At 42.5% G+C, this 22,425-nt stretch overlaps 1 protein-coding gene across 4 annotated transcripts in view; it reads right to left on the bottom strand.

Moving 5' to 3' along the window:
- Positions 1-8: 8 nt before the first annotated feature.
- The window catches only part of LOC149679476 (uncharacterized), a 34,924-nt gene continuing 12,507 nt past the window's right edge, over positions 9-22,425 (bottom strand). The window contains exons 1-6 of one of the 4 annotated variants that reach the window (XM_089835310.1): positions 3,697-3,856; positions 3,099-3,164; positions 1,834-1,986; positions 1,623-1,753; positions 1,253-1,335; positions 9-1,176 (exon numbers count right to left, since the gene is read on the bottom strand). In XM_089835310.1, coding sequence (XP_089691436.1) covers positions 1,049-1,176; positions 1,253-1,335; positions 1,623-1,753; positions 1,834-1,974 — 483 coding nt within the window. In that variant the 5' untranslated portion in view covers positions 1,975-1,986; positions 3,099-3,164; positions 3,697-3,856 and the 3' untranslated portion in view covers positions 9-1,048. Of the gene's footprint in view, positions 1,193-1,252; positions 1,336-1,622; positions 1,754-1,833; positions 1,987-3,098; positions 3,165-3,696; positions 3,858-22,425 lie in introns of those variants that run through there. The other 3 variants (XM_089835309.1, XM_089835312.1, XM_089835311.1) reach the window with 3 other exon arrangements.

Raw genomic sequence — 22,425 nt, 5'->3', positions numbered from 1 at the left:
TCAATCAATCATTGGCTACAGATTTCGTGTAAACCAATGATCAAACAGTTCTTTACCGTTAGGGGAGTACATCAACTCTATCTGACATTTGACAATAGCGTATGATAGCTTTTCATCATGAGCGTATGCATGTTACCTATGTATGTGGGTACCTATGAGAGTGGAAACTGTTTCGGATGCGATGATGTTTGACGAATTATACTTTCTGACTTTTCAAATCTAAAGGGTACTGACGGGCTTACAAGGACGACCACCGACAAGGAATGCCACCAAGAAGGGATATCTAGTTTACTAGTGAGAAGGTATAACATGCCTAAGTATTCGCGCGCCTTAGTCCCAGTCCCCCTTTCAAAATACAAGGGGGGACGTAAAAGGAGGCCGGCTATTTCTTCTCTCCTCAGTCTTCAGTAATTTTCGTCATTCGCGTCGCGCTGACGTGAGTTTTCAAGCTCACGAGATACAGAAACGACTGTTGCCGTTCAATTTACCGTCCCCCTTCCCCCTTTAACTCTCTTATGTTTATTTCCTCCATGAGTATGGCTAATAAGCGGGACCACCCACAGGGAACGTCACTCGTCAGCTACTACAAAAGGCAAGCACCACTCACCGATAGGTTATGGCAGCAACTCTTGGAAATCCCATACATGCTACTCTAGATTTTAGTAGAACCCTCACTTTTTTCTAATGAAATTTTACATTAAATGTTAATATGTCTCTTATTTCCCTATAATATCAATTATATTTTGACCTGGACTTTTAGAGGCTTCCGACCGAGACAACGTTCATTATTTCCACAAGAGAAGTGAACACAGTAAAGTATGTCGCAGAAGTATACTACTGGTTTCTACTGAAATCGTTTTCTCTACATATCATGCTTTCAAGCTGCGTCTAAATATAATATAGAACTCAGTTCAGGATCACACAATTTCTAAGTTCCAACATGTAGGAAGTAGAGTCAAAGAGGGTTGGTAACTTGAAAGGCACAGCCGTTTCTGTATCTTAAACGCATGCGCTCACTTACCTTGGCGCACAGCCGAGGAGCCAGACGTCACGATACCGAGTCGCTGCAATCATTGTAATGTAAGCATGCACTAACAACCACAGCGGAACTAAGCCTCGAGCCGGAGCCTAAGTTGAAAACCAATTTCTCTCCGATTTGTTTTTCTCTATGTTGTGCTGATTGCACCAACGACTTTTATTTTAGGTTTAGGTCAGGGAAACGTTATAATATTTGTTAAAAAAAAATTTATACCAAGTTGATTGTGATTCACGGCTTCGTTTTCGAGTAGACTTTGGGAAATGTTGCTGATTAACTCAGTGGGAATACTTTGCAAACTATAAATAAATAAATAAATAATTATAAAGCACAAGTATTAATCAAGAAGGGATATCTAGTTTATTAGGGAGAAGGTCTAAGATGCCTAGGTATTCGCGCGCCATAGTCCCAGTCCCCCTTTCAAAATACAAGGGGGGGACGTAAAAGGAGGCCGGGCTATTTCGCCTCTCCTCTGTCGGAAAATATGACTGTAATTTACGTCATTCGCGCCGCCGCGCTGACGTGAATTTTCAAGAACCAATGAGATGCTGGTTGTAATTTAGCAGGTGAGATTCTGTTTAAATACCTTTCAATTTGTTCTTGAGGTTGTTGGTGTATGGAAAATGGATGAGACAATACTAGTCCATATGATTCAGGATCATATTCAACTGGTCCTGCTATGGCATAATCATAGTTTCGATTCAATCCATTTTTTTCCTAATTATTCAAATAATTAACTACTAAATTAAGCTGATTTTCGTTATTTAATCGACTATAAAAGAAAGAACGTTACAAACCGTAAGATCTTCAACTTCATTTTTCAAGTTTCCAATGATTCCCTTGAGCCTTTCAATTTCCTCATCAAGCCTCCCAATTTCCTCTTGTTGCTCATTTATTCTTAACACAATTTTGATTCTCTCTTTCTTCATGTTAGACATTGAAACGTCACACTAAAAATTAAAATACACACATTAAATGGGGAAAAAAAAGCTTAAAGGGGGAGCAATTTTCTCTAGTCCCGAACAGTGAAAACTGTCTATAATTTAAATTTTTTTTATCAAGATTATATCCGAAATTTTAAAGTAATGTTTCCATCCCATTTCGATTAATAGGAAGAAAAGATATCTTATGAATTACGTTTGGTGTTGACATTCTGGTAATGATTTTGCTTAACCAAATCAAGAAGGGATATCTAGGGAGAAGGTATAAGATTCCTAAGTATTCGCACCCCATAGTCCCAGTCCCCCTTATCAAAATACAAGGGGGGGGGACGTAAAAGGAGGCCGGGCTATTTCGCCTCTCCTCAGTCGTCAGTAATTTTCTTCATTCGCGTCGCGCTGACGTGGGTTTTCAAGAACCAATGAGATGCTGGTTGTAATTTAGAGGTGGGGATTAACTCCGGACCTACGTTCGGACTAGAGATAAAGCTAGAAACGTGGCGCGAATTTATACCTTCTCCCTAGTAAATTAGATATCGTTTCTTAACCAAATTTAATAAAATAAAATAATTCCCAGGCTTTCATATATGAATTATGGTCATATATTATTATATAAAACATTTAGATGTTTTTCATCCCTAAAGCGTGGTTTCGGGCATTTTTTAATTTACATAAACTCTCTATCCTCATCTTTAAAATTTATGCTCCATCACATTATATCGGATGCACTACTGAGTCTTCGAAAACAAACAGACATACATCAGGCTCCTATCTTAAACCTATTCTAGCCTCATAATAGATAAGTTGATCTTGAGTAAGGTAGGTGGCGAGTCATGTTACACCTTTAGTTAGCGCCCCCTATACCGAGCTAGGCCTCAATCTGCTACATTTTTGGCACCGAGTTTAGCTCCGGAAATAAATTCGCATTCTGTGGAATGTAGCGAATAGGGACTTGGCAATACGGGCTTAACTCCGCCCCCAGCGCCATTATGGTATGTTTTTTTAACAGAATGAAAGCTACATAAGCCCCTCCTCCTGGTATGTTTTTTAGCACTAGTGGAAGGTAGCCTGACGTTACATGACGTAGTACTGCCAAGTCCCTATTGGTGAAACTATTTCGGTACCCTTTCTTTCCTTTATCAAGATCAATCAACTCTTTATCCGGAATATCACCAGAAGTGAACAGGAATCTACGAAGGTCAAAAATGTTATAGGTTCACCGAAATTATGTAATATTTATCAGAATACCAAATAGCAAGCTTATCTAATCAAATATACTAGCACATCTAGTTTGACCTCAAATATTGGATTTATCTTACACAAACGGAACAAACAACTTGGGGTTTTATTAAAGCAAAGGGCGGCTCCGTTGATGCCCCTGAAAGATGCCCTTTCTACTAAACGCTGGCTAAGCTTGGAAAAAGGCTAGTTACACCAAAGGCAGAAACCAATGGGACCTAGTGCATTAGGTCTGATTGGTTCCTGCCTTTGGCAAGGTAAAATTCTTGTCCAGAAGATTAGCCAGCATGCTAGGGGTGATAATAGAGCCGCCTGTTACTTTAAGAACTAAGTAACTACAATCATAATTCTCATCAACAACCCTGCATTAATGCGTATTTCGAAACATTTGAACTTTTCAAGCTTCTTCTGAATCTGTCTAATATTTGTTCACGATTATCCATGACTTGCATTATTGGATTAACGAACACTACGCGTTATTACCTCCGTAACTTCAGCCTGATCAACCACTTGATTGTCTATATCTTGCGTGGGTTCGTTATCAAGGAAGTCACGTGAAACTGTTCCATCCTCCTTTGACAGACATAAGAGTATTCAGTGTAATTGTTTTACCAATCGATACCAAAGTTAATAGAGAGTGTCTATTCTCACCCTCGGGTGGAAATAGCCTACGCGCTATTCTCACCCCCCCCCCGGGTGAAAATAGCTTATACGCTATTCTCACCCCCCTCCCGGGTGAAAATAGCTTATACCCTATTCTCACCCCCCTACCACGTGACCTCCCGCGTAACGCCATGCGGCCGAGATTATTTTGGTCATTCCTTGGTTGAGAGTAGGGGTGTGCGAATAACACTTTTTGGGTATCGAACCGGTTATCGAATAGCAAAAAATTTTCCTTATCAAATACCGAATCGAATAGTTTATTCCAAATCGAATACCGAATAGTTGGGCCTTGGTAATTTTTTTCCTTCCCGATTAATCGCGAATAGTTAAGCCTAGTAACCGCGAATATTTAACCCTAATATTCGCGAATACTAGGCCAACTATTCGCGATTAATCGGGTAGTAACCCTAATATTTGCCAATAGTCAATACAAAGCAAGGAGAAGAACATTTAGAAGCTCCTAAATTTCAAAATTCCTCTCCTCATTGGTGGTCAAGTATTCCTTACAATTTTCCTATGCACTTGCTGGTAGTTTTTGATGGGAGACAAAAAAATTGGGATGATATTTTTTTAAATAAGGTGGGTCTCTCTAGTGCCAAGGACCAAAATTTATGGTAGTCGAACTTTAACCGAATAGTCAGTTCGGTATTCGATATTCGAATCGAATAGTGAAAATAGGCTTATCGAATACCGAATCGAATTATTCGGTTCGGTATTCGATCGAATTATTCGATTGAAACGGTTAACCGCACACCTCTAGTTGAGAGGTAAGCGAACGGTTTTTATTTTGTTCTTCCCTAAATGTTTTGTGTTTTATTTGTATAGTCTTGAAAGTAATAATTTATATTAGTCCATATTACTTATTACTAATAATCTTTATATATTTTAGTGTATTTAATATGTTATATTTAGGGTTGGTACCGGTAATTGTGAACAATTCTAAATGTGAACACTTTTTCTTTAACATTTTGTAACTAATTTTTGGGCGGCTCAAATTCCTTTTAAAAGGGCTCAATTTGTAGATTGAATATCGAGGATTACGATGAAAATGGTTAGAATATTGTAGGAATACGTGGATGAAAGATAAGGGCCAATATACGCACCAACTCGGGCTGATCAGCTTAAGTTGATGCCAATTTTAGGTGTTTCTTAATACAATACCATCGGGGAATAAGCTTTAGCAAGAGTTACAATAATCCCACGATAACAAACCTTTAACCAATAGATAGATCACGTTTTTTGCTATAAAATTGATATTAAAATCTCTGGTTTCGGTTCGGAATTCGATTCAAAAATAGAGTTGGAAAAAACCAAGTAAAAATTGCAAATGTGAACACGGCGTTTCAAGGTTAATTCGAATCCTCTTTAAGCTATTTTACTAAAAGATTAAAGGTAACAGTGGTGTAAACAAGCTACTTTCAGATAATATTAACTTTAAAGTACATCATTGACCCAAAGAAAAGACTGAAATTTCGCGCCTTTAGTAAAGTTTTCAATTTAGCCGTAAGAGGGCCGTAGCTACCACTAATTATTGGGCGGGAAAGCGGGATCGCGAGTCAGCTATTATTCTAGGAGCTGAATAAAATGTGACTTCTCAACAAATTATTGAGCATTTTGACTCAGGTATTGTTTTTAATTATATTATCCAATTATCACTTATCAAATCTGCGTAAACTTTAATCCAGGTGCATGAATTTAGGCCCTACGTATTGGTAGCTTTTTTCCAAGGGCCTTTTTTATTCCTCCCATTTGATTAGCGTTGGTCTTCACATTTGGGTCCCGCGTTCACTATTTAGGGTCAGGGTGTTTACATTTACCAGCGATTGTTCACATTTGGGGTTCTCTAAGGGGTTTTGGAAATAGGATATTGTGCAAAATTTTAAAGAGTTAAAAAGCTGAAAACAAAAACGATTTGTGTCTAAAGAATCATATTTCATGTCCTGAAAGTTTCAGGTGTCTAACGTTAGCGCCACGGAAGTTATTCAAAGATTTGTAAAAAGTGTTCACAATTACCAGTACCAACCCTATATTATTTTATCAATTTATTGTTAAATCCTTTAAAGAAAGGAATCATCATGGACCAAGCCGCAAAGGCTTAGGTCCACGTGGTTTTTTCTTGCTAGCATGATTTACCCAAATCATTCCCAAATAGACTAGTTAGCTTTTAATACGTTGGAAAATACCATTTTCAATTTCATTTAGTTTTAGTAATAATTGGTTGTTTTCATTAGTATAATTACAGTCTGTTAAAGGCCGACTTCCCACGAAAAGGGTTCTTACGAACTGAAAACCGAGCATCGAGACTAACAATGGGGCGACCGTGCCGATTTTCGAGTTCATGCTGAGACCAAATTTTGAAGCGTTCTTACTAACTGAAAACCGTGCAAGGCGGGTTCTAGCCTCCCATCCCTCTTTTCGGTACAAGAAAAATACTTTCATTTATCCTTTAGAGAAGGACCGAGGTTTTTAGGTGGCGACGTTCTCTATTAGAGTAATGTCAGTTCTCTTAGCTAAGTGTCATCCCCCTACCAGGCGCGTACAGTATCCCCTCTTACAAAAGCGCGCCTGGAGGGAGGGATACACAGTCTACTCCCCCCTCTACCGACACTACTCTATTGTAAAGCGGTTACGGGACATTTGCTGTACCAGGAGCAACCTGTAAATACCAATAACACGCCTTCTTGAAGTAGAATTGTTCTGTGATAATATACAATAGCCCTTCTCTCGAAATAAATTTTAAAAGCGCGATTGTAGAAGCAACTTTTGTTGATCTTCACTTCGAATAGAATCGACCTAGGCGCGGATATCAATAAGCCTCGAACCTATCGGTTCCCGTCAGAGCCGAGGGATCCCCTATTGTTTATCTTCAGTTCGCTAGAACCCGCCTTGCACGGTTTTCAGTTAGTAAGAGCCCCTAGTTTTACGTCAGATGGATGCAAAATTTGGGGGGAAAATATTATGAGACCCTCTATTGTTTATCTTCAGTTCGTAAGAACCCTCCTTGCAAGGTTTTCAGTTAGTAAGAACGCTTCAAAATTTGGTCTCAGCATGAACTCGAAAATCGGCACGGTCGCCCCATTGTTAGTCTCGATGCTCGGTTTTCAGTTCGTAAGAACCCTTTTCGTGGGAAGTCGGCCTTTAAGTTTGTACTGTCGAACTAATTTATATTTTTCAACTTATTTCATTTCAGATTTCTCCAGCTGTGTTTTTCCCTGCGTTTCGTTGTTGTTTTTGGACGAGCTGTTTTGAGGACGTTTAGTTGACTTGAGGAGGTTTAGTTGTGTAGTGGAGGTTCACTGAGAACAACAATATATAAAGAACAAGAGGAAACACTACCAATTTTACAAATGAAGCTTTTGACTCCAACTTCAGAGACAAAATCGTTAAATTTCGAGGCATCAAGCTCTGGAACAATCAACCCCATCAACTCAAAACCCAAAAAACCCTCCAGAAATACAAACTAGAAGTTCAAAAATATATCAATATTAATTATAGGCCTACTTGAATTTTATCTACCATAATAGAATTTTATTTACTTTAATTTAAAACGGACTGGACATCATTGCAAATAAGATCTTATCTTAATGATTGCTCCAATAAAAAGCCATTTATTATTATTATCTATTTTGTACTTTCTTATTTATCATATCTAATAAAATTAATCAAAACGCGTCTTGGATTTAACCAAGACCTAAAAAGTATCGATAAGAACAAGGTTAATCACTTGACTGAATGCGCAGATATTGAAACTTTTTTTTAATAAAACTTACATGTTTAAGAAAGTAATGTTCCATCACCCTATTCCATTGAATAAACTTTTTTTACTGGTAGTAAATTTTTTCCCTCTCAATAATTTGAAAAATTTACTTATCTCGGGTTTTCGAGCACAATTCCATTCCCCGAAAACATTTTATAACTACATTTATTATCACTTTTAAGAGAGTACGTGTATGACATTGTGTCGTTAATAAGTTGCTAACATATCCTCCCGTTCATGCCCTGTACGCTCCATAGTGAAACCTTTTGTTAATTTTAGTGCAAATTTCAACAATGGCAGAACATTCAATAGGGACGTTATGATTTTTACTCTTGGTTAAACTGAATTGTGTAATAGATCACTTCGACATATCTTAGAGGGAAAGACACGGGGGTAAAACTTTGCCTTCCATCTCGCTCGATGGAAAGATCATAAATGGAGCAGAGACGGCGAGGGGTCAACCCCCTGTATGTCCCGATACTGAGGATTGACATCTCTTTTTTTACGTAGAAAGGGCCTATAGCAGTTGTACGAAAGACAATGGTAATAATAATAATAATTAAGGCTTTATTTACTGGAACAATCACTAAGAAACATTCTATTTACACGGTTCTATGCCATGGCGTTTCTATGGTGCGCAAGCAGTAGGGGCGTGCATGATATTCGTAATTTTTTGATTTTCTTTGTTGTAATTATTAACTTAAGCGCGGTCGTAGCCTGAAAATTCTGACTTGGTTATTTTGCAAAATAGCCTGCGTTCACCGAGTCGCGTGATCTACGACGCTATGGCTCGACTCTGCTACTTAGTCTGTATATCTTCAGGAACAAGGATAATGTATTAACGGTTTTAAAGGAATATGGGTTTTTAAACTTGTGGCTGCGAATCTTCCTATAGTAAATCTTTTGTTCCAGGTTTATTTATTTATTTATTTAAGGGCTAGGGCTTAGTAGCCTTACAGCTCCAAAACACGCTTAAAAAGATAATTGATAATAGTACTTCTTTTTTTTTTTAAATTTCATATTTACAAAATATCACAAGGATTGACAAGATTTATCACTAGTTTGCTTATAATAGGAATTTCTAACACTGAAATTTTAAGAATAATTTTACAAGTTTAAATGAATACGTAGTTTTCTCTTAAAAATATTAATAGAACGAACAGACACTAGCTCATCAGGAAGTGCATTCCATAGGTGAATGACTCGACGGTAAAAAGAAAACTTAAGACAATCTCTTTTAAAGGGTTTGAGGAATAGTTTACGACTGTGTCCGCGAGTATGTACCGACTGATGGACAAAGGTGAAAAAATCTTGTGTAGGATTGACTAAGATTTTAAATAGACTAATTAGATCTAGGAATGAGCGACGTAGTGATAAAGGGGCCCATCCCAAGGTTTCTAAACGGTTCTCGCGTGATAGGTGGGACAGCGAACGTGGGATACGTGATGCTCGGGCTTGAACACCATCAAGGATGGAAGTGGAATGGGCGGAATGAGGGTTCCAAATCTGACTACCGAATTCAAGAATGGGACGTACATAACAACCGTAAAGGCGAGTGAGAAGGGAGGGGGATAAATTTGGAAAATTTGCCCTGATAACTGCCAGGAGGCCGTTGGCACGGCCACATGTTCGCGATACATGAGAATCAAATTTCAGGTTATGTGTAACCTGCACCCCCAAGTCTCTACATTCATTTACGCGCCGGATTGCATGGCCATTTAAATGATAGGGGGAAGGGTAAGCGGTGTTTGATGCTTGGCGCTGAATGGTAAGGGCCACAGATTTACCAGCATTAAATGCAAGACCGTTAGCAGTTGCCCAAGCCTCAATAGCAGAAAGATCTTTTTGGAGTATAGCAACATCTTCAAAAGAATGGATAACGCGGTAGAGTTTAATGTCGTCGGCAAAGAGGCGAATTGGGGAGGAAACTACAAGGGGTAAATCATTGATAAATAAAACAAATAGGAGGGGGCCAAGAACACTTCCCTGGGGGACTCCACTCAAGACAGGGAGGACGTCGCCCAGGGAGGTACCAACGCGCACAGCTTGATATCTGTCAAGGAGGTAACTCTTAATCCAGTGGAAGATGTTGTTGGAGACCCCGAATGATTGTAGTTTAGCCAATAGGCGTGCGTGGGGAACGGAATCAAACGCCTTCGCAACGTCAAGATAGATCACATCAACCCGTCCACCAACATCAAGAGCCTCCAACCAACAATGTAAGGCAGATAGTAAATTTGTCTCGACCGAACGATTGTGGAGGAAGCCATGCTGAAAAGGACTAAGAGACGGGCCGACGTGGGCCAGAAGGGCGGAGCGAAGGCATCTCTCCATGACCTTGCATATGGAAGATGTGAGACTGATAGGTCTATAATTCTGAGCGTCACATTTTTTACCCTTACCCTTGTAAATTGGTGTAACATGAGCCAGTCGCCAAGCAGCAGGGACCCAACCGGAGGTCAGAGAGTTGACAAAAAGTTGGTGAAGTGGGAAGGCTAGTGAGGTAGAGCAATTTTTTAAAACGCGATTTGGTATCCCGTCTGGGCCCGAAGCGCTTTTAATATCAAGAGATTTAAGAATGGATGTAATTTCGCTAACAGTGGGAAAATAGTCAGGCATCGTAGTAGTGATTCGATCGGGGGGTAGGTCAGACGAGGATAATTGGGATGAGTTAAACCCAAATGTAGTATTTCTAGTATCCCCAGAGACTTCTGGTAGCATTTGGTAGAAAGGTTTTCAAGGCGAGGAATGCTCACAAAAACAATTACTATTTGCTGACGAATACCTTAAAAAGTAATTCACACAGAATTCTCGAGCAGCTTAACGCGTAATTGAGTGGGTTATTGCCTTGGTGACGAGGCCAGGCATGAGAATAGAACAAGGCGACAAGGCGTACTTCTATCAAGGGGGGTATACAACTATACATCCTCCTTCTTCGTATCTGGCGCAGCAGAGGCTAAAGCAGACTACCCTAAATGGTTTTGTCATTGTTACGTGTACTCGTGTAGGTATTTTCCACACGAAAACTCTTAAAAGTGATAATAAATGTAGTTATAAAATGTTTTCGGGGAATGGAATTGTGCTCGAAAACCCGAGATAAGTAAATTTTTCCAATTATTGAGAGGGAAAAAATTTACTACCAGTAAAAAAAGTTTATTCAATGGAATAGGGTGATGGAACATTACTTTCTTAAACATGTAAGTTTTATTAAAAAAAAGTTTCAATATCTGCGCATTCAGTCAAGTGATTAACCTTGTTCTTATCGATACTTTTTAGGTCTTGGTTAAATCCAAGACGCGTTTTGATTAATATCTGTTACTTCAGTCTTAATATTAATTAAAATTGTTTAGAAACCTTAGGAGAGAAAACGTTTTAGCGCGTTGTACTTTCATTAGTTAAAGCTTTTGAACTGACCAAGCATCTATTACATAACTTCAATCCTCACTGCTTGAGCTGTAATCGCTAATCTAGCTTAATTAGCTGTAATCGTTAATCTAGCTCAATTACCTGTAATCGTTAATCTAGCTCAATTACCTGTAATCGTTAATCTAGCTTAATTACCTGTAATCGTCAATCTAGCTTAATTACCTGTAATCGTTAATCTAGCTTAATTACCTGTAATCGTCAATCTAGCTTAATTACCTGTAATCGTCAATATAGCTTAATTACCTGTAATCGTTAATCTAGCTTAATTACTTGTAATCGTCAATCTAGCTTAATTACCTGTAATCGTCAATCTAGCTTAATTACCTGTAATCGTTAATCTAGCTTAATTACCTGTAATCGTTAATCTAGCTTAATTACCTGTAATCGTTAATCTAGCTTAATTACCTGTAATCGTTAATCTAGCTTAATTACCTGTAATCGTTAATCTAGCTTAATTACCTGTAATCGTTAATCTAGCTTAATTACCTGTAATCGTTAATCTAGCTTAATTACCTGTAATCGTTAATATAGTTTAGTTACGAAAAATCATTGTTTTTGCAACGAAAGAGAATAAAATCAGATAAAAGTCCTTGGTAAAACAGCGTAAGTGCAAGAGTGGCTTTCTTCTCGGCTTTATCCCCGGTAAAACGACGTTAGTCCAACAGTACATATAGGCTGCAACAACGTAAGTCAAAGCATGATTAAAAAACATGAAATTTAGCACTTAAACTTAATTTTTCTCAAAAAGCTTAAAAAAGGTCCTAGAAAAAGGTTTATATTTTGATATAAAACCGTTCCCAAATGTAACAAACGAATATTTCATTTCAAAAGGGTGGCCACAAAATTTGAGGAAAACTCCATGTTATTTCTATGAGAAAATTTAACTTTTTCACCAAAAACACTGACTAATTTTACGCAAATGAAAACCACCCTTAGCAACTTTATTTTTTATAAAATAAACTAATGGGTGGATCATTTTGAAATTTTAACCACATATTGAGGGCCCGAATTGTAGTTTTTCGAAACAATTAATACAATACAAAAAGACTACATCCAAACAAAAACCCTCCTTATACATTAAGAGCAGTATGAAGTCTTATCTAAGAGAGCTACCGCTCTCCTAGAATATAACCAGAGTTACGAGCTTCCAAAACTTAGTGTAATGTTAATCCTATGGAGGAGGCAAAGTACCTACAAGTACCTACAAGTAACCACAAGTACCTCCAAGTACCTACAAGTACCCAAAAGTACCTACAAGTACCCACAAGTACCTACAAGTACCCACAAGCACCCACAACTACATACAAGCACCCAGAAGTACCCACAAGTACCTACAAGCACACACAAGTACCTACAAGCACCCACAAGTACCTACAAGTACCCACAAGTACCTACAAGTACCTACAAGCACCCAGAAGTACCTACAAGCACCCACAAGTACCTACAAGTAACCACAAGTACCTACAAGTACCCACAAGCATCCACAACTACCTACAAGCACCCAGAAGTACCCACAAGTACCTACAAGCACCCACAAGTACCTACAAGCACCCAGAAGTACCTACAAGTACCCACAAGTACCTACAAGCACCCACAAGTACCTACAAGTACCTACAAGCACCCAGAAGTACCTACAAGCACCCACAAGTACCTACAAGTAACCACAAGTACCTACAAGTACCCACAAGCACCCACAACTACCTACAAGCACCCAGAAGTACCCACAAGTACCTACAAGCACCCACAAGTACCTACAAGCACCCAGAAGTACCTACAAGCACCCACAAGTACCTACAAGTACCCACAAGCACCCACAACTACATACAAGCACCCAGAAGTACCCACAAGTACCTACAAGCACACACAAGTACCTACAAGCACCCACAAGTACCTACAAGTACCCACAAGTACCTACAAGTACCTACAAGTACCTACAAGCACCCAGAAGTACCTACAAGCACCCACAAGTACCTACAAGTAACCACAAGTACCTACAAGTACCCACAAGCACCCACAACTACCTACAAGCACCCAGAAGTACCCACAAGTACCTACAAGCACCCACAAGTACCTACAAGCACCCAGAAGTACCTACAAGCACCCACAAGTACCTACAAGTACCCACAAGCACCCACAACTACATACAAGCACCCAGAAGTACCCACAAGTACCTACAAGCACACACAAGTACCTACAAGCACCCACAAGTACCTACAAGTACCTACAAGCACCCAGAAGTACCTACAAGCACCCACAAGTACCTACAAGTAACCACAAGTACCTACAAGTACCCACAAGCACCCACAACTACCTACAAGCACCCAGAAGTACCCACAAGTACCTACAAGCACCCACAAGTACCTACAAGCACCCAGAAGTACCTACAAGCACCCACAAGTACCTACAAGTACCCACAAGTACCTACAAGCACCCACAAGTACCTACAAGTACCTACAAGCACCCAGAAGTACCTACAAGCACCCACAAGTACCTACAAGTAACCACAAGTACCTACAAGTACCCACAAGCACCCACAACTACCTACAAGCACCCAGAAGTACCCACAAGTACCTACAAGCACCCACAAGTACCTACAAGCACCCAGAAGTACCTACAAGCACCCACAAGTACCTACAAGTACCCACAAGTACCTACAAGCACCCACAAGTACCTACAAGTAACCACAAGTACCTACAAGTACCCACAAGCACCCACAACTACCTACAAGCACCTACAAGTACCCACAAGCACCCACAACTACCTACAAGCACCCAGAAGTACCCAGAAGTACCTACAAGCACCCACAAGTACCTACAAGCACCCACAAGTACCTACAAGCACCCACAAGTACCTACAAGTACCTACAAGTACCCACAAGTACCTACAAGCACCCACAATTACCTACTAGCACCCACAAGTACCTACTAGCACCCACAAGTACCTACAAGTACCCACAAGCACCCACAACTACCTACAAGTACCTACAAGCACCCAGAAGTACCCACAAGTACCCAGAAGTACCCACAAGTACCTACAAGCACCCACAAGTACCTACAAGCACCTACAAGCACCCACAAGTACCTACAAGTAACCACAAGTACCTACAAGTACCCACAAGCACCCACAACTACCTACAAGCACCTACAAGTACCCACAAGCACCCACAACTACCTACAAGCACCCAGAAGTACCCAGAAGTACCTACAAGAACCCACAAGTACCTACAAGCACCCACAAGTACCTACAAGCACCCACAAGTACCTACAAGTACCTACAAGTACCCACAAGTACCTACAAGCACCCACAATTACCTACTAGCACCCACAAGTACCTACTAGCACCCACAAGTACCTACAAGTACCCTCAAGCACCCACAACTACTTACAAGCACCTACAAGTACCCACAAGCACCCCTAAACTACCTACAAGCACCCAGAAGTACCCAGAAGTACCTACAAGCACCCACAAGTACCTACAAGCACCCACAAGTACCTACAAGCACCCACAAGTACCTACAAGCACCCACAAGTACCTACAAGTACCTACAAGTACCCACAAGTACCTACAAGCACTCACAATTACCTACTAGCACCCACAAGTACCTACTAGCACCCACAAGTACCTACAAGTACCCACAAGCACCCACAACTACCTACAAGTACCTACAAGTAACCACAAAAACCTACAAGTAACCACAAGAACCCACAAGTACCTACAAGCACCCACAAGTACCCACAAGTACCTACAAGTAACCGCAAGTACCTTAAAGTACCCGCAAGCACCCACAAGTACCTACAAGTACCCACAAGTAACCACAAGTACCTACAAGTACCAACAAGCACCCACAACTACCTACAAGTACCCACAAGTACCTACAAGTACCGACAAGTACCTACAAGCACCCACAAGTAACCACAAGTACCTACAAGTACCCACAAGTACCCACAAGCACCCACAACTACCTACAAGTACCCACAAGTACCTACAAGTACCTACAAGCACCCAGAAGTACCCACAAGTACCCAGAAGTACCCACAAGTACCTACAAGCACCCACAAGTACCTACAAGCACCCACAAGTACCCACAAGTACCTACAAGCACCCACAAGTACCTACAAGCACCCAGAAGTACCTACAAGCACCCACAAGTACCTACAAGTACCCACAAGTACCTACAAGCACCCACAAGTACCTACAAGTACCTACAAGCACCCAGAAGTACCTACAAGCACCCACAAGTACCTACAAGTAACCACAAGTACCTACAAGTACCCACAAGCACCCACAACTACCTACAAGCACCCAGAAGTACCCACAAGTACCTACAAGCACCCACAAGTACCTACAAGCACCCAGAAGTACCTACAAGCACCCACAAGTACCTACAAGTACCCACAAGTACCTACAAGCACCCACAAGTACCTACAAGTAACCACAAGTACCTACAAGTACCCACAAGCACCCACAACTACCTACAAGCACCTACAAGTACCCACAAGCACCCACAACTACCTACAAGCACCCAGAAGTACCCAGAAGTACCTACAAGCACCCACAAGTACCTACAAGCACCCACAAGTACCTACAAGCACCCACAAGTACCTACAAGTACCTACAAGTACCCACAAGTACCTACAAGCACCCACAATTACCTACTAGCACCCACAAGTACCTACTAGCACCCACAAGTACCTACAAGTACCCACAAGCACCCACAACTACCTACAAGTACCTACAAGCACCCAGAAGTACCCACAAGTACCCAGAAGTACCCACAAGTACCTACAAGCACCCACAAGTACCTACAAGCACCTACAAGCACCCACAAGTACCTACAAGCACCCACAAGTACCTACAAGTACCTACAAGTACCCACAAGTACCTACAAGCACCCACAATTACCTACTAGCACCCACAAGTACCTACTAGCACCCACAAGTACCTACAAGTACCCTCAAGCACCCACAACTACTTACAAGCACCTACAAGTACCCACAAGCACCCCTAAACTACCTACAAGCACCCAGAAGTACCCAGAAGTACCTACAAGCACCCACAAGTACCTACAAGCACCCACAAGTACCTACAAGCACCCACAAGTACCTACAAGCACCCACAAGTACCTACAAGTACCTACAAGTACCCACAAGTACCTACAAGCACTCACAATTACCTACTAGCACCCACAAGTACCTACTAGCACCCACAAGTACCTACAAGTACCCACAAGCACCCACAACTACCTACAAGTACCTACAAGTAACCACAAAAACCTACAAGTAACCACAAGAACCCACAAGTACCTACAAGCACCCACAAGTACCCACAAGTACCTACAAGTAACCGCAAGTACCTTAAAGTACCCGCAAGCACCCACAAGTACCTACAAGTACCCACAAGTAACCACAAGTACCTACAAGTACCAACAAGCACCCACAACTACCTACAAGTACCCACAAGTACCTACAAGTACCAACAAGTACCTACAAGCACCCACAAGTAACCACAAGTACCTACAAGTACCCACAAGTACCTACAAGCACCCACAAGTACCTACAAGTAACCACAAGTACCTACAAGTACCCACAAGCACCCACAACTACCTACAAGCACCTACAAGTACCCACAAGCACCCACAACTACCTACAAGCACCCAGAAGTACCCAGAAGTACCTACAAGCACCCACAAGTACCTACAAGCACCCACAAGTTCCTACAAGCACCCACAAGTACCTACAAGTACCTACAAGTACCCACAAGTACCTACAAGCACCCACAATTACCTACTAGCACCCACAAGTACCTACTAGCACCCACAAGTACCTACAAGTACCCACAAGCACCCACAACTACCTACAAGTACCTACAAGCACCCAGAAGTACCCACAAGTACCCAGAAGTACCCACAAGTACCTACAAGCACCCACAAGTACCTACAAGCACCTACAAGCACCCACAAGTACCTACAAGTAACCACAAGTACCTACAAGTACCCACAAGCACCCACAACTACCTACAAGCACCTACAAGTACCCACAAGCACCCACAACTACCTACAAGCACCCAGAAGTACCCAGAAGTACCTACAAGAACCCACAAGTACCTACAAGCACCCACAAGTACCTACAAGCACCCACAAGTACCTACAAGTACCTACAAGTACCCACAAGTACCTACAAGCACCCACAATTACCTACTAGCACCCACAAGTACCTACTAGCACCCACAAGTACCTACAAGTACCCTCAAGCACCCACAACTACTTACAAGCACCTACAAGTACCCACAAGCACCCCTAAACTACCTACAAGCACCCAGAAGTACCCAGAAGTACCTACAAGCACCCACAAGTACCTACAAGCACCCACAAGTACCTACAAGCACCCACAAGTACCTACAAGCACCCACAAGTACCTACAAGTACCTACAAGTACCCACAAGTACCTACAAGCACTCACAATTACCTACTAGCACCCACAAGTACCTACTAGCACCCACAAGTACCTACAAGTACCCACAAGCACCCACAACTACCTACAAGTACCTACAAGTAACCACAAAAACCTACAAGTAACCACAAGAACCCACAAGTACCTACAAGCACCCACAAGTACCCACAAGTACCTACAAGTAACCGCAAGTACCTTAAAGTACCCGCAAGCACCCACAAGTACCTACAAGTACCCACAAGTAACCACAAGTACCTACAAGTACCAACAAGCACCCACAACTACCTACAAGTACCCACAAGTACCTACAAGTACCGACAAGTACCTACAAGCACCCACAAGTAACCACAAGTACCTACAAGTACCCACAAGTACCCACAAGCACCCACAACTACCTACAAGTACCCACAAGTACCTACAAGTACCTACAAGCACCCAGAAGTACCCACAAGTACCCAGAAGTACCCACAAGTACCTACAAGCACCCACAAGTACCTACAAGCACCCACAAGTACCCACAAGTACCTACAAGCACCCACAAGTACCTACAAGCACCCACAAGTACCTACAAGCACCCACAAGTACCTACAAGCACCCACAAGTACCTACAAGTACCCACAAGTACCCACAAGTACCTACAAGTACCCACAAGTACCTACAAGTACCCACAAGTACCTACAAGCACCCACAAGTACCTACAAGTACCCACAAGTACCTACAAGCACCCACAAGTAACCACAAGTACCTACAAGTACCCACAAGTACCTACAAGCACCCACAAGTACCTACAAGTACCCACAAGTACCTACAAGCACCCACAAGTACCTACAAGTACCCACAAGTACCTACAAGTACCCATAAGTACCTACAAGTACCTACAAGCACCCACAAGTACCTACAAGTAACCACAAGTACCCACAAGTACCTACAAGTACCCACAAGTACCTACAAGTACCCACAAGTACCTTAAAGTAACCACAAGTACCTACAAGCACCCACAAGTACCTACAAGTACCCACAAGTACCTACAAGCACCCACAAGTACCCACAAGTACCTACAAGCACCCACAAGTACCTACAAGTACCCACAAGCACCTACAAGCACCCACAAGTACCCACAAGTACCTACAAGTACCTACAAGTACCCACAAGCACCTACAAGTACCTATAAGTACCCACAAGTAACCACAAGCACCTACTAGTACCCACAAGCACCTTCAAGTACCTACAAGCACCCAGAAGTACCCAAAAGTACCCAGAAGTACCCAAAAGTACCCAGAAGTACCCACAAACACCTACAAGCACCCACAAGTACCTACAAGTACCCACAAGTACCTACAAGCACCCACAAGTACCTACAAGTAACCACAAGGACCTACAAGTAAAAACAAGGACCTACAAGTAACCACAAGTACCTACAAGTACCCACAAGTACCTACAAGTACCCACAAGTACCTACAAGTACCCACAAGTACCTACAAGCACCCACAAGTAAATACTAGCACCCACAAGTAAATACTAGCACCCACAAATACCTACTAGCACCCACAAGTACCCACAAGTACCTACTAGCACCCACAAGTACCTACTAGCACCCACAAGTACCTACTAGCACCCACAAGTACCTACAAGTACCCACGAGTACCTACAAGTACCCACGAGTACCTACAAGCACCCACGAGTACCTGCTAGCACCCTTAAGTACCTACTAGCACCCACAAGTACCTACAAGTACCCACAAGTACCTACAAGCACCCACAATTACCTACTAGCACCCACAAGTACCTACTAGCACCCACAATTACCTACTAGCACCCACAAGTACCTACTAGCACCCAAAAGTACCTACTAGCACCCAAAAGTACCTACTAGCACCCAAAAGTTCCTACTAGCACCCAAAAGTACCTACAAGCACCCACAAGTACCTACAAGCACCCACAAGTACCAACAAGTAACCACAAGGACCTTCAAGCACCCACAAGTACCTACAAGCACCCACAAGTACCTTAAAGTACCCACAAGTACCTACAAGCACCCACAAGTACCTACAAGTACCCACAAGTACCTACAAGTACCCACAAGCATCCACAAGTACCTACAAGCACCCACAAGTACCTACAAGCACCCACAAGTACCTACAAGCACCCACAAGTACCTACAAGCACCCACAAGTACCTACAAGCACCCACAAGTACCTACAAGTAACCGCAAGTACCTACAAGCACCCACAAGTACCTACAAGCACCCACAAGTACCTACAAGTAACCACAAGTACCTACAAGTAACCGCAAGTACCTTAAAGTACCCGCAAGCACCCACAAGTACCTACAAGTACCCACAAGTAACCACAAGTACCTACAAGTACCAACAAGCACCCACAACTACCTACAAGTACCCACAAGTACCTACAAGTACCGACAAGTACCTACAAGCACCCACAAGTAACCACAAGTACCTACAAGTACCCACAAGTACCCACAAGCACCCACAACTACCTACAAGTACCCACAAGTACCTACAAGTACCTACAAGCACCCAGAAGTACCCACAAGTACCCAGAAGTACCCACAAGTACCTACAAGCACCCACAAGTACCTACAAGCACCCACAAGTACCCACAAGTACCTACAAGCACCCACAAGTACCTACAAGCACCCAGAAGTACCTACAAGCACCCACAAGTACCTACAAGTACCCACAAGTACCTACAAGCACCCACAAGTACCTACAAGTACCTACAAGCACCCAGAAGTACCTACAAGCACCCACAAGTACCTACAAGTAACCACAAGTACCTACAAGTACCCACAAGCACCCACAACTACCTACAAGCACCCAGAAGTACCCACAAGTACCTACAAGCACCCACAAGTACCTACAAGCACCCAGAAGTACCTACAAGCACCCACAAGTACCTACAAGTACCCACAAGTACCTACAAGCACCCACAAGTACCTACAAGTAACCACAAGTACCTACAAGTACCCACAAGCACCCACAACTACCTACAAGCACCTACAAGTACCCACAAGCACCCACAACTACCTACAAGCACCCAGAAGTACCCAGAAGTACCTACAAGCACCCACAAGTACCTACAAGCACCCACAAGTACCTACAAGCACCCACAAGTACCTACAAGTACCTACAAGTACCCACAAGTACCTACAAGCACCCACAATTACCTACTAGCACCCACAAGTACCTACTAGCACCCACAAGTACCTACTAGCACCCACAAGTACCTACAAGTACCCACAAGCACCCACAACTACCTACAAGTACCTACAAGCACCCAGAAGTACCCACAAGTACCCAGAAGTACCCACAAGTACCTACAAGCACCCACAAGTACCTACAAGCACCTACAAGCACCCACAAGTACCTACAAGTAACCACAAGTACCTACAAGTACCCACAAGCACCCACAACTACCTACAAGCACCTACAAGTACCCACAAGCACCCACAACTACCTACAAGCACCCAGAAGTACCCAGAAGTACCTACAAGAACCCACAAGTACCTACAAGCACCCACAAGTACCTACAAGCACCCACAAGTACCTACAAGTACCTACAAGTACCCACAAGTACCTACAAGCACCCACAATTACCTACTAGCACCCACAAGTACCTACTAGCACCCACAAGTACCTACAAGTACCCTCAAGCACCCACAACTACTTACAAGCACCTACAAGTACCCACAAGCACCCCTAAACTACCTACAAGCACCCAGAAGTACCCAGAAGTACCTACAAGCACCCACAAGTACCTACAAGCACCCACAAGTACCTACAAGCACCCACAAGTACCTACAAGCACCCACAAGTACCTACAAGCACCCACAAGTACCTACAAGCACCCACAAGTACCTACAAGCACCCACAAGTACCTACAAGTACCTACAAGTACCCACAAGTACCTACAAGCACTCACAATTACCTACTAGCACCCACAAGTACCTACTAGCACCCACAAGTACCTACAAGTACCCACAAGCACCCACAACTACCTACAAGTACCTACAAGTAACCACAAAAACCTACAAGTAACCACAAGAACCCACAAGTACCTACAAGCACCCACAAGTACCCACAAGTACCTACAAGTAACCGCAAGTACCTTAAAGTACCCGCAAGCACCCACAAGTACCTACAAGTACCCACAAGTAACCACAAGTACCTACAAGTACCAACAAGCACCCACAACTACCTACAAGTACCCACAAGTACCTACAAGTACCAACAAGTACCTACAAGCACCCACAAGTAACCACAAGTACCTACAAGTACCCACAAGTACCTACAAGCACCCACAAGTACCTACAAGTAACCACAAGTACCTACAAGTACCCACAAGCACCCACAACTACCTACAAGCACCTACAAGTACCCACAAGCACCCACAACTACCTACAAGCACCCAGAAGTACCCAGAAGTACCTACAAGCACCCACAAGTACCTACAAGCACCCACAAGTTCCTACAAGCACCCACAAGTACCTACAAGTACCTACAAGTACCCACAAGTACCTACAAGCACCCACAATTACCTACTAGCACCCACAAGTACCTACTAGCACCCACAAGTACCTACAAGTACCCACAAGCACCCACAACTACCTACAAGTACCTACAAGCACCCAGAAGTACCCACAAGTACCCAGAAGTACCCACAAGTACCTACAAGCACCCACAAGTACCTACAAGCACCTACAAGCACCCACAAGTACCTACAAGTAACCACAAGTACCTACAAGTACCCACAAGCACCCACAACTACCTACAAGCACCTACAAGTACCCACAAGCACCCACAACTACCTACAAGCACCCAGAAGTACCCAGAAGTACCTACAAGAACCCACAAGTACCTACAAGCACCCACAAGTACCTACAAGCACCCACAAGTACC

The sequence above is a fragment of the Phalangium opilio genome, unplaced genomic scaffold (genome assembly GCF_054372755.1).
Source record: "Phalangium opilio isolate 3A_F unplaced genomic scaffold, DU_Popi_V2 ptg000041l_1, whole genome shotgun sequence".
Taxonomy (NCBI): Eukaryota; Metazoa; Arthropoda; class Arachnida; order Opiliones; family Phalangiidae; genus Phalangium; species Phalangium opilio.
The sequence above is the reverse complement of the archived record's forward strand: the minus strand, read 5'-3'. Positions and strand labels throughout refer to the sequence as shown.